This window comes from Pongo pygmaeus, chromosome 15 (genome assembly GCF_028885625.2).
Source record: "Pongo pygmaeus isolate AG05252 chromosome 15, NHGRI_mPonPyg2-v2.0_pri, whole genome shotgun sequence".
NCBI lineage: Eukaryota > Metazoa > Chordata > Mammalia > Primates > Hominidae > Pongo > Pongo pygmaeus.
This window is the reverse complement of record NC_072388.2, coordinates 75,243,919-75,257,415: the sequence shown is the minus strand read 5'-3', so window position 1 is coordinate 75,257,415 and position 13,497 is coordinate 75,243,919. Positions and strand designations below refer to the sequence as shown.

At 46.3% G+C, this 13,497-nt stretch overlaps 1 protein-coding gene across 2 annotated transcripts in view; it reads right to left on the bottom strand.

Annotated features, from left to right (window-relative positions):
* ESRRB (estrogen related receptor beta) overlaps positions 1-9,348 on the bottom strand; it is a 187,114-nt gene extending 177,766 nt beyond the window's left edge. For both annotated transcript variants that reach the window (XM_054448089.2, XM_054448090.2), the window contains exon 1: positions 9,199-9,348. In XM_054448089.2, coding sequence (XP_054304064.2) covers positions 9,199-9,200 — 2 coding nt within the window. In that variant the 5' untranslated portion in view covers positions 9,201-9,348. The remainder of the gene's footprint in view (positions 1-9,198) is intronic.
* Between the last annotated feature and the right edge of the window lie 4,149 nt (positions 9,349-13,497).

Here is a 13,497-nt window from a genome sequence, read left to right as displayed (position 1 = left end):
TTACAGAAGAAGAAACAGAGGCAGAGAGAGATGAAGTAGCTCGTAGAAAGCCATCAGGCAGTGGCTTATGGAAGCTAATGTCAATGCTTGCTCAATATGCTGTTACAAAATCAGTTTTATTTCTGTAAGCAGTTTGGTAGCCTCTGAGACAGTGTCCTACGGCATCAGTAGAGTGTCATATTTCAAGGTAATATTTCTGATATTTTTAGCAAATAGATTCCACAGGTTTAATAACAATGCATCCACTTGCCCTTTCTCTGGCCTCATTATCCACCTTAAATGATTAGGCAAATTCATCCCCAAAATAAGTGGGGAAACCGAGGAAGCCAAAGCATGCTTGATAGATGAGTGCAGATAATATCCCAATGAGCATATATCCCTCTTCTCCTGAAGTTGACGTTTCATTCCCATGCACGTCTTATGGCTGATCCCTGGGCTATATATGGCATATATTGCATGTTTTAAAATCTTATATAATGTGTCATCCTGTCTCTAGGAATTTTCTTAACTCCGTTCCCTTAGCCATGCTGCTGACTGCCCCGGTCCACCAAGACTATCCGTTAGGTTAACACTGGCTCTGTTTTGAAGCTTCCATCATAAAGGGCAGAGATCCGAGTGAAGATTCTGCTGAAGAAAGACACCACTGCCAACCATGTTTCTACTACTCAAGGAGTAAATGCTGAACTTGCAGGGATTCATATCCATCTTGTGGTCTTTTCCCCTGGGCTAAAAGTGGTGCTTGAGCCCCACTGGTTTCCAAAGGAGAAACAGCATATGGGATTCTAAAGGCAGAATTAACTCAAGAGTCATTACATGAGTGTGTTCTCAACTGAGTGCCCTAGAGTAAATAGTAATTACATGTTCCTTCAAGATTACTCTCAGCCTGAGATGGGGAAAGAAGAGTCATGGATGGCTGACCACAATACTCCTAATGTGCACACGTGTGCACAAACACCCAGGCTGGTCACAAGTCTGGATTTGGAATTTTCCCCAAGAACCTGATGTTAGTTCTCCAAGTCCCTTGAAATATACAAATGGCACCCCTTAGAGGCATGAGAAATTGTCCATACTTATTCCTATTCTTCTTTCCTTGCAAAGTACTCCCCAAAGATGCACCATCAACTATGTGGCAAACAAGCAACCCCACTTTAGCTATGCTATGCAGGGAAGAGGAATTGGCCCTGTGCAGAGACGACACTCCAGTGGTTCTGAATGCTCAGGACACCCAAGACAAGCCACATTAAATGGCAACCCACCTTCACATCTGGACTGCAGCAGCCTGTGGATGTTTTAGGCTATGGAGAGCAGATTTCCATGAGAGGAAAAAGGCTTGGCCAGGTCACCCAAACCCCAGACAGGCCATGGGAGGATGCTCACTTGGTCATTGGATATGGGAGTGGAGTCCCCCTCAGCAGGGAATTGTAAAGGATGAGGGCATGTTTTAAACCACCTGTAGATGTTTGTGCACACATGTGCACATGGGGTATTGTGGTCAGCCATCCGTGACTCAATATAGCACCTTCTGCTATACTGGCAAGCTCTCTGGGGGGACTTTGGGAGGAATGTAGGAACTTTGAAAGTTTCCTCTTTCTTGGCCTTTCTGGCACTAGACCCTGCAAAATGATGATAACAGCCAAAATGTCATCATCCTCACCCCCAGCAGTGGCTTTGAGGGTTTATTATCCAGCAGGTACTATTCAAGGGACTTAAACAGGCCTCCTTTAATTCTTACAACAACTCGATGAAGGAGGTGTTCTTATAACCCATATTTTACAGATGAGGGAACTGATTGTGAAGTGGAGAGGCTGGGACAGTTGCCCAAGGTCACAGCTATTACAATGTGGATAAGGCCCCAGTAGTTTGGCGCTGAAGCCTGTTTTCACCAAAACTGTTTCATGGAGGTCAACATTAGGGGGAATAATTTAGTCTAAAACTGGTAAGCACTTCCAGTTTTAAAGGAATGTTTATCCTCTGATTTTTATTTTGCTTCACACCAGTGCTGGGAGACACTCAGATGAGGTGTCAGCCCCACTTGGCAGGTGAAGAAATTAAGCTACAGTGAAGTTAAGAACTTGCAGAGGTCACCCCGTTTGGCAACTCCCCTCCCAAACCTCAACCGTGCTCCTTGCTTCCAACTCTGCTAAAGGACTTTTAGCAAACCTGGAGCCCAGGTGTTGGGCCTCTCCAGACATGTACATGCCTAGGTGCGACTGCTGGGGTGGAGGACTGGGGAAGGAGGAGAATTAAGGCCACAGAGTTACAAAACTAGGGTCTCTACAAATTAAAGCCAAAATTTAAAATGCAGTTTGGAAACTTGTTTTTGAACAAGGAACCCTCATTTTATAATCAAGGAAACTGTGGTCCTGAAAGCATGAGCACCTGAATTACCAGCAATCGTGGGGTTGGAACTGGGCTGGACCACCCAGTACCCACCTCCTTCCACAGCACACTGGGCCATCCCTCCGACCACCGGAGCCTGCGGGTGGAAGCGGTCTCCAACATTGGGCCTCTTTACAGTTGACTTTGTTTTTTAACTTTTTATTTCAAAATAATTACAGATTCACAGGGAGTAGCAAAGAAAATCTACGAGGAGGCCCTAGGCACCCTTCATTGTGCCTTCCCCCAGCTGACCTGTGTGCATATAAAGTCCACAATTTTAATATAACCCCAGATGCACATGGGATGATAGGTTCCTTCCTGAGACCGACTTAGGAGCAAACAATCCATTTCTTTCTCATATCTTATCCTACCACTGTTGCTGTAAACCCTAAAACACACACAGACACACACACATACACACACACACACACACACACACACACAGCCTAATCAGCAATAATTTCACTCCTGAATATTGCTAGAAAGATCACTAAGCCAAGCTAATCAATTGTCTCAGCCAGCCACTTGTCCCCAAGAGATGCCTAGACTTTTCATTGCTGTCATTTAACCCTCAGCAGCCTGAGTTTTTATCCCCTGTCTTCCAAACAAGAGCAGGGGGTTTGTTCTGGGAAGAATCCAGTACCCAAAATGATGTTCATAACTTGACACCTTTCAAAAGCCTTGTCTGTGCTAATGGAAGCAGACACTTTGGAAAACTTCAGAAGGAAGGTCTTCCTCTCATGTGTACCACCCGGGACCAGAGTGGTTAAAGCAAGAGGAGGAGCACGGGGGGCCCTACAGAGTTTGAACAGCCAGAGGAAGCAGGTATGGCTCAGAAAGGGGAGAGGAGAGAGCATGACAAATGAGGGAAATATTCACAGGAGAGATACCAGTTTAGCAATTAAATTTGACATCGACTTAGACAAAGCTTCTTCACTGAACAGAATAAAATTCCTGGGAAGATTTGTGCACATATGAATAAAAGACTCATCTCATTTTTTTTTCCTGGACAGAGGAACATGAAAGCAGGAGAGAGGGACAGAGAGGAGAGAAGGATAGGGGCAAGGACCATGATCAATGGGTCACGAGCTGACCTAGTAGTGAAAGCAGGTGGACATCCATAGCATCGAATCACTCCTCCTGTGATGAAGTGATTAGAAGTGGCCCCATGAGGAAAGAACTTCTGCAATTCACTCTGCGTGTGTTTACTGAACACATACTATGTACCAGGCACTACACTAGGCACTGGGGAATTTCAAAGTAAGGAGGCAAAAAGGGAGATAGTGACTACTACAAACTGTACTACTGCTATTACTACTACCAACTGCTAGGAGGGAGAGCAGAGGGGAGGGAGTGAGGATATGGCACACTTTGTAAGTTTGGATGGCGCTGGGATTCATATTCCAGTCCCCTGCTTCAATCAGGAAACAATGGCTTAACAGTGGGCAAAGAAAAGGAAGAGAGAGCACTGCCTGGCAGCGTCGTGAGTCCCTGCATAGGGACAAGGAGTATCGAGGGTCTCAGGACTGCGGACATCCCACGAGAGGACACCTCTTGCAGGAACTCCAGTGATGGAGTTTGGATTCATTTGTCAAGTGATCATGTCAAGAGGGAGGAGGCCAAAGCAGTCACCAGCTGCCCTATAAAAGCAGCCCTCTTGGCTTCACAGCCAGGACTGGTCTGGCCTGCTCTGTAGGCAAAGCCTAAACTGCCTTCTGAGAATGTGGGGTGGAGGTGGTACAGGAGTGACTTGGAGACCCAAGAACAAAAGTGCTCACTGGAATGTGAGCCAGGGCCAAGGAACTTGACAAAACTCTCTTTCTACGAGGGAAAAGAGTCACAGCTTCTTCTGACTGAGGAGTGATGCCCAAAGCCCGGGTCACATCCTCTGCTCTCCCTTAGTGGTTTAAACAGTGCTATAAGGTCCTAGGTTCTTCTCAGGTTAGAGGGCTTCCTCATGGAATAGCCCATTGGAGGATGAAGCTGCATGTCTTGCTGACATAGAGCTCTACATGGCCAACTTTCAGGAAAAACATCCCCTTAGTGGAAGGTGTGGGAGCCTGTCTTTAATGGTGTAACATGATGTGTGCAGAAGCGAGTGCTCCGTGCTGAACAAATAAAAGTGTCAACACCTATTGAGCCCAGGGCTAAGCACTTCACATGCGTTTCATCTTCCCAACAACCCTATGAGGTTGATCCTATTGTTATCCCCATTTTGCAGATGGGAAAAGTGAGACCCTGAGGGGTTTGGTAGCTCAAGTCTCATAGCTGAGAAAGGGGAGCGCCAGGATTCGAACCCTGGCTGTCTGACTTGGAAGGCGCACGCTTAACTGCAGCTCTCTCCTGTCGGTAGAGCACGGGTTAGGGCAAGAGGGCAGGAATTATCAATGATGAGGCAGGCTAACAAAGAGAAATGAAGCATGGACTCTCCTTGGTGGAGCTCCTGGCCTAATGAGGGAGACACAGAAGCTAACAAGCATAGCACAGGAGATGAATGCAGTCATGGAGGGAGACCAGGCGGGGATCTTGAAAGCCCCAGGAAAAGGGAGAAGGCATCCCAGAAGAGCTGATATAGACGTGTTATAGATGCCACCTTGACTTGAAAGGAGAAATACAAGACTCACAAGGCACTGAGCTTGAAGCACTAAAGAAAGAACAGTGCCCAAGTACAGGCGAAATAAAAAGCCAGGGGATGCTATAGAAAAAAAGTTGGCATCCTAGTGCCTCTGCTGACCTCATGAAGCAGGGAAAAAAGGCCCAAGTGAAAGAAATAGAAACTGCTCACTTGGTTGGTGGCAGAAAAAAGGATGTGTGTTCACACAGCATGCAGAATCCCCTTGTATCAGGGATTCCTGCCCTCCCTTTCCAAGCTGAAGAAGGAAATCTCTCTCCAGGGGAGCCAGGGTCTGTTTTGGCAGCCATATGGCTCTGACTTTCCCTGGAGTAGGAGGGGAGAGAGAGGCCAGAATGCTTGCCTGGACTTAGACTTCTGACCTCAGCTTGGCCTTGACATTGCTCGACCTTGGCCAAGTTGCTTCTCTGGCTGGAGACCAGAGAGTTCTTCACCTGCCCTTACCTGGGAACAGTGAGCCAGGCGGACTTTGAGGGCCTCACGTGAAGAAAGCCAGCAGGAGAACCAAGGGATCCAGACCCAAACACATCACAGTGGGAAAAGGGTCCCGTGGAGATGTTAATTGGTCTGCTAAAGGGGAAGACTGAGCCCTCGGCACTCCAGGGGCATGACCAAAGTGGGAAAGAATCCATTTCTCTGGCCCCACCGGACGGCACAGGAGCTCTCTAGCTGCTAGCAAATTGAGCCATACTCTCGTCTCTATGTTCTCACCTCCGAACAGGAGCAGGAGAAGTGATCGGGGAGTTGAAGGCACACAGCCCCTCCAGGCCCTTAGTGAACTGAGGGGCGCATCAGCTGCAGGGGAATTGGAGGGGACACTCTTTTCTGAGCACATCAGCTGACTCCAGCTTCAGAGCTTGCACCACAGTTGCCATTTTTGCTTTGTGGAATGATTCCCCTCTCTCCAGCTCCACACTGCCTTCCACTTTGCAAGCACAGAAGTTGTACAGAAGCCTGAAAATGCTGATGGTTTAACTGGTTTAATTTTTTTTCCCCAGCAGCCCTGAGGGGTTTTAACTCTTTCCTCCTGCAGAAACCCTGCTTTTGGAGTTGAATGTTTAAACTCTCACTGGGAGACTCATAAATATTCGGAGTCACTCTCTCCCTCTCTGTTTGATTAGGAAATGAGCCTTTAACTCAATGTAATCCCCAAGCCATTAACAAAAAAGCCCTCCACCGCTCCACTATTAGAATTTCACTCTTAACCCGCTGAGGATTGAATTAGATTAACATAACTACCCACAATCTGAGTTTATTTTCTGTGCCAGATAGAAATATGTTTTCAAGAAAGGCGAAAAGGGGGAGGGAAAGCAGGAGGGAGAGAAAAAGTGGGAGGATAATGAAATGTAAAAATAGAGATAAGAAAAAGATGGACAGATATACTGTAGAAGTGAAGTGATAGGGAAAAAGCTGCTCATGGTCTTTGGTTTTAAAATCCTGCCAGCTGCCATTTTAATTGATGGGGTATTTGGAGAGGCCTCAACTATGTAAAATCGTTTGAATTAGGGGAGCACTTTCCAGGTATTTGCGATTCCCTCTTCCTGCACCTGAGCCTGCTGCATTCCAAAGCACCTGCTCATTGCCCCCACTGTCCCCAATTTGGGAGGTCAGGGCTGGATTCCTATGTGTTCGAGGGCGGTGGGGGGGACCCATAAAACAACAGTGCATGCACACAGGAAACTGCTCATTTACATTCAGAGAAATAAACAATGACAAGGATGGAATGGTTAGATTTTGCAGACATGAAGTCACAGACAGCCCCGTGACCAATTGCATTTAAGAAATCAGTTTGAAAAAAAAATGAGCTTGATGGGAGCTCAAACCACATAAAATTAATAGTTATTGAAGCAGAAACTAAGTAATCAGAGGCTGTCTCATGCAAATACACTGAAGTTTCCCTGAACTGCATCTCTATAACTAAGCCCAATGGGCCAAACCACATCCTGAACTTGAGGATGAAAGCCAGGCCCTCTATCACACTGTCAGACAAGCCCCTATCTCACCTGAAAGGATCTACACGTAGCCCAGGGAAGAGGAGGTTTTTAGCTAAATGTCCCAACAAAATATTCTTCTCTCTGACCATTAAGGCTCTGAGAACACAGGACTTGTTCAGGAATGTGGGACTCTCTCCCACTGCATTTAATCCTGACACACTGGGCCTACACAGTGGGCCAGGCAGGCTCCAGTGTGCAGGTTGGGGAGGGGAGGTAGAATTTGCTCTTGTACCAAAAGGCTTTTTTAAAAGCTACACTTTTTCTCAAAAGCCATTGAGATCTGAAAGTTCTAGAAGTTCGGCTTTGCCAACAGCGATCTTCTCTGATTTCTGAATGCAATGTCTCAATCACTTCATTCACTTGAGCTTTAATTAACAATAATCCACCAAATCCCACTTCAGCATTATGGTGAAAAAACCTTAGTAGGACATATTTACCAAAATAAAGGCCCTCGTAATAGGCAGAATAATAATGATATATGTATAAAACACTTTAACTCCTAGTTGGCATTTGTCCCCCTCTGGAGTTCTTAGACTTCACCATCTATACTAGATCTTAAATAGTGACGTTTACCCCCTTGTATACCATACTCCTTGTTCTGAATTTCTCCATTACTGAATGCGGTCTTACTGGCTGAACATGGGACGTTTGCCTTCTAATTTCTCATTGCTTCCTGATCCCCACTCTCCCGTCCAAAATAATGAATGAATGGATTAAAGATATTAATAACCCTAAACAAAATACAGCTGAAAACATGGAACCAGAAAAAGGAAAGTTAAGGTTTCAGAAAAGTCAAAATAAAAATGATATTAAATTGCTTCTCTAAACATATGTGTGTATATCCATATTTATTTAACTTTCATCGAGTTAGATTTGCTGGTAAAACTATTTTGTTCGTAATCAATCAAAAATAATACAGGCATATCTGCTTTGTTTAATGCTTTTAAATTGTTGGAAAGATTGTTTCTTTGTAGGATATTGTTCTCCCAAACAAATCAAGGAGTCCTCAGTCATATAGCGTATGGTATCCATTGGATAAATAGAAACTCATGGTAAAAAAAAAAAAAAAAAAGAGGTATATTTAAAAAGTTGTACTTAAGTATACATTAGGCATCATTACTTTTTTTTTTTCAAAATGTAGGGCTACTTTTCCTTTGTAAATTCTATAAAGCAAATCTTCCCAAGTACAGGATTTCGGGTGAATACTATTTAATATCCGGAAACTAAAGTCCCAAACGTTGCACGGGAAGCTCGTGGCAGGTAAGCCCCATGGACACGGGACTGTGGCTGGGGAGGCCCCATCTAGAGCCGCCCGAGGTGCACTCAGAGCCTGCACACTATTCGAGTTATCTGAAACAAGCACAGCTTTGACAAGCCTTGCGATATTAAGTTTCTTCCTTTGCGAAGGATGCAGAGCAAAGCAGTCAACAGCCCTCCCTCCACACCTGGCTTTGGCCTGGGACTCTTCCTTCCAGCCCCCAGCCAAGTTCCCTTTCAGGATTAAGAAAATACACCAAATGAGGGAGCCAATGACAGCCTGTAAGGCAGGACAAATCCTCAGCTCTCATCTTGACTTCTCAAAGCAAACTTGCTCCGCGGAGGGGAGGGGGAAAGTCATTTACTTTAAGGTGCTATAGAAAACTGGTCATCGGGACTGTGGGGACTCTCCCTGAACCTGGAAGCTCCCAGGTTGAAACCAAATCTTCCAGGAGCCTCCATCATTACCTGTCCTGTGGGCACTGGGTCTTCTTGGGTAACCTTCCCCCGCTTGCCCTACACCGGAGCTGCCAGCAAATGAAAGTTTTCACGCTGGGCGACATCTCTACCCTGCTGAGCCGCATGTAAACTTTCCCTTGCCCTTCTGATGTACTTACTTTTTTCTCAGCGAAAACAAACAAAAATAAAAGGGAACTCATTGCTTCCAGATGAGTTTGTGTTACCGTCCCACCCAGCCATCCAGAGACCCTCAGACCTTCCCGTGACAGTCTAAGAAAGGCAACGTTTTCCTCTCGGCCACTCAGGGATGCTTTAGAGTGCGGAAAACCAGGATGAAAGAACAGGCATGGGGAGATATTTTTATCCATTGAGAGAGAGAGAGAGAGAGAAAGAGAGAGAGAGAGAGAGAGAGAGAAAGGGGACAGAAAAGGACCCACAGAGTGTGGGAAGGAGAAAGGGAGAAGTTGGGTTACTCACATGCTTGGGGCTGGCGTGGAGGACGAGGACTGGACTGGGGTGGAATGTGCGGCCCCTCAGGTGCTTTCAGTTGCTGATAACTCGTTGCTCCGCTCCTCCGGTACCAGCTGACAGTCCCCTGTCTGTGTCTCTTTGTGACTAAGGACACAGTACTCCCAACCTATAAATAGATCCCGACTCCGTGATTGATATAACAGGCAGCTGACAAAAAAAAAAAAAAAAAAAAAAAAAAAAAGTCTCACAACCATAACCAGGTCTTAAACAAAACAGCAAAAAGCTCTAGACTTTCAACTCCACCGAGCCCCATGCAGACTCCACAGCCACTGATGGACGCAGGAAAGTGTGGAAGAAGAATACACCGTGAAGGGGAGGAGGAACTGGGGGAGGGCAAGTGGAAAGGGGGGATGTGGAAGACAATGACTTCTCTAATGGTGTGCCGTCACTTGGGGTCACAGGAGAGCTGGTGACTGATGGTCGGCAGAAAGCAAGGGGAGGAGCCAGGGCAGGAGGTCCTGACCTGGAGAAGGAGAGCCGCCCCCCTCCGGATCCTGAGCCCGTGGCCCTGTCAGGGACCGAGTCAAAGTCCTGACTTGGGAGCATTCGTCAGCTCAAGTGCTTTCCACGAAAGTTTCCATTCCTCCTGCCAAATTAGGAGGCAGGGAGGGAACTCAGCTTTCCCAGCTCAGGGGCCAGGCAGGCTTCTTGGGGGCCATGCAGAAGGCTCCTGGAGGGTGAGAGAGGAAGTGCAGGTGCCTGGTGAGGCCAGGTCTTTGAAGAGGCCAGGTCTTTGAGGAGGCCAAGAGATGGCGTTCCCAACAGAAGAACGGCCTGAAGTTGAAAGGCCTTGGGGGTGTTAGTGTCTCTGCTTTTTCCAGAAAGATTTCTTAGGACATCAAGTAGTCTGAAAACATTTCCTTTTTGGAGAACAAGCCCCGCTCTTTGGGGTACCGGAGGGTCTCTAAGAAGCACTGCCTGTCCCAGTTTCTACAAAGTTGGGGCCACCTCTCTGGGATAGGCCAGTCCAGCTCTGAAAGCTGAGCCAAGGGGCTGTTTCTGGAAGTTGGAAGAATCATGGTGAAACAAGCACAAGTATGGGCTGTTCAACAATTAACCAGGTGAGCATGCATTACCCCAGGGAGCTTTCCATCTGCCATCTGGAGACCCACTTGCTTTGACTACACAGGGTCACCTGTCTTGATTTTCTGGATTTCTTGTGCATGCCAAATGAGGCAGAATTGCAGGTGAGGTTCCCCTTCAAGAGAGGTCATAGGATGAGCCCCTTGCTGGTGTGGATAAGGGACAGGTACTTCATAATCCCTAAAGCTTCCTGATCCCCAATTTTTAAAAGAAATGAAGTTGAACCTCCGCTTCATGTTAGATCTAATCCTTTACTCTCCAGGTTATCAGAAACTATGAGGATGGGGTGGTATCTAAGCTGTTGAAGTCAAAAACCTATTTAACGTGTAGGGCCTCCAATCTTTCCACCAGTAGCCTGCCATTGGAATATGAGCTCCAAGAAGGTAAAGACTATGTGTTTGTCTCATTCATCATCACATCCCCATGATACCTGATCCGTAGTAAGACCCTCCTGAGTATGGATTGATTGACTGACTAATTGAATGAAAGAGTGATACTTAAGATACTATCATTTGAGCCACTCCTTTGGACTAAGTAAGATACTCTCTAGAAATGTCTGTATCATAAGAGTGTCCCTAGGAAGGCCCAGAACTGGGAGTGAGACTTCAGGCAGATATAGTCAAACTGCTGTATTTTCACTCGCAGTTTTTTCTGAGAACCACTGCCCTTCTGAGTACCAGGCCAGTGATGCCAGTGGTCAGCCACCAAGCACTCCTCTTTAATCAGGCCTGGCCACACACAAGTTTCTCTGCAAGTTTAGTTGCTGGAAAAGCAGATAACCCTGCAGAGACAGGGCTCTAGAGAGACCCCCATTCTGATGACTGGAGCTATAGCCACTTAGACGCACATTCACCACCAGGCTAAACCTTTCTCTTCTGATGCAAACTAAGGACTTCCCTCCATGATTTTCTTTCTCCTCCAGTTCTCACTGAGCCCTCGCTGATCTCTGGCAGACATCCTGCAGCCCCTCCTAGGGCTTCCACAGCCCCCTAGCACAGCACCCTGTCTGTAGGAAGGGGTCAGTGTTTGGGTTGAACCCAGCCACCCCTCTCCTTAGGAAGCCCCTGTGGCACCTTTGTTTTGGCTTTTTATCTCTAGGTCGACCTCTGTATCATCTCACAGTCTTGTTCTCAACTCTGCCAACTGAACCAAGCCTTGGTGTCTGCCCCCTTGAAGCTGGCCTGGGGGCAGCAGGGGTCTGCTGGGACCAGCTGATAACCAGTGGCATTTCTTTCTGCTTACAGGGGCTCTCTTGAGTGGCAGGTCATCATCTTAGGAGACCCCAGGCTTTTGCTTGCAGGAGACTCATCATGGCCTCACTTTCTCATCATAAAACCTCTCCAGCTTCAAGGGCCAGGCCCGCTAGTCCACTCAGAGCAGATGCACATCCAGACACACACCTCTGAGCCTGTCAGATGGGGCTGTTAAGCACAGGCTCTGGACCAGAACTCCCTGGGTTGGAATCTTGCCTCTTCCGCTTATTATTGGGAAACTCTAGAAAAATTCATTAGTATTTCTGTGCTTCAGTTTCCTCATCTGCAATGTGGGAATTCTAAGTGTTTATCTCCTAGGATTGTCATGAGGACAAAATGACTCAACACAAAAGGATGCTTAGAACAATGCCTGGCCCATCCAGTGTCCTGCCTAACTGAGCCACATCACTCGATCTTGCTTTGGTTCTTCCCAAAAAATGGGAAGCGGCACTGGCAAGGCAAGGCACGCTATGGCTGCAGAGCTAGCCAGAGGTCAGAAGTCAGGAAGAGAAGACCGCATGGGGACTTTTGGGGTTTTAGTGTGCCAGCCCAAAAGCAGGTGTAGAGAAGAACAGGAAGACCCAGAGGATTCCAAATCTGTCCCGGTTGCTGCACCTATCACAAAGGGCCAGGTTCATAATACACTCGCTCCTCCCTACCCTGCTCCATTCCTTTTCCCCAGAGATGCCCTGGTGTCCCGGCACAGTTGAATATTCCACCTTTAGGCTACCACTCAGCAGTTGGCCAGAACATGGCATTTAAAAAAAATGATCCAAATATCACTGCAACTTCAATTATTCCAGAGATGCTCTGCCCACCTGGTGTATTCTGGTGTCCCAGAACAGTTACATGTTCCACCCTGAGGATACCACTCAGCAGTTGACCAGAATATGACATTTTTGAAAAAATCCAAATATCCCAGCAACCTCAATTATTCCATGAGATTATGAGCTCTGCCTCCTCCTTCAAAGGTGATTCCAACTTTTCTAGAATTTCTTGAGTTTTCCTTCCTAATCCCTCCTTTTCAAAATTTTTTAGTGTGCAATATATACTTTTTCCTTTTTTCTTTTAGAGATGGGATCTCGCTATGTTGCCCAGGCTAGTCTCAAGCTCCTGGGCTCCAGCGATCTTCCTGCCTCAGCCTCCCAAGTAGCTGGGACTACAGGCACGTGCCACCACGCCAGCTGTCTTTTTCTTAGTACTGTAAATTCATATGACAAAAAAATTCACTACTCATTTTTTTTATTGCACTGACAGAAAGGCTCTGAATTGTTCTGGAAATGTTATGGAATTAGATAGCCAGAATGCTTGCGTAACATAGTAAATATATAAAGCTCACTGGAAAAAAATTTAATTGACACATAATAACTGTACATACATACAACATGTGATAATCAAATCAGAGTATTTAGCATTTCTATAATCTCGAACATTCATTGTTTCTTTGTGGTGAGAACATTCAAGATCCTTTCTTCTAGCTATTTTGAAATACGCCATCCAATATTGTTAGCTATAACCATCTTTCTGTGCAATAGCACACCAGAACTTGTTTCTCTTATTTAACTGAGACACTGTACCACTAACCAGTTGCTCCCCATCCACCCTTCCCACTCCTTTCCCCAGCCTCTGGTAACCACAATTTTACTGTCTACTTCTAAGAGGTCAGCTTTTTTAGATTCTGCATATGAGCAAATTCACCATTTTAAAGTATGCAGTTGAGTGGCGTTAAGCCCACTCACAATGCTGCACCCTGTGCAAACTATCACCACTGTTTAGTTCCAGAACATTTCATCACTCCCAAAAAGATCCCTGTACACATTAAGCAGGCACCTTCCATTCCCCCATTAGTCTGCTAGGGCTGCCATAGCAAAAGACCTCAGACTTGGTGGCTTAAACAAAAGGCATTTAT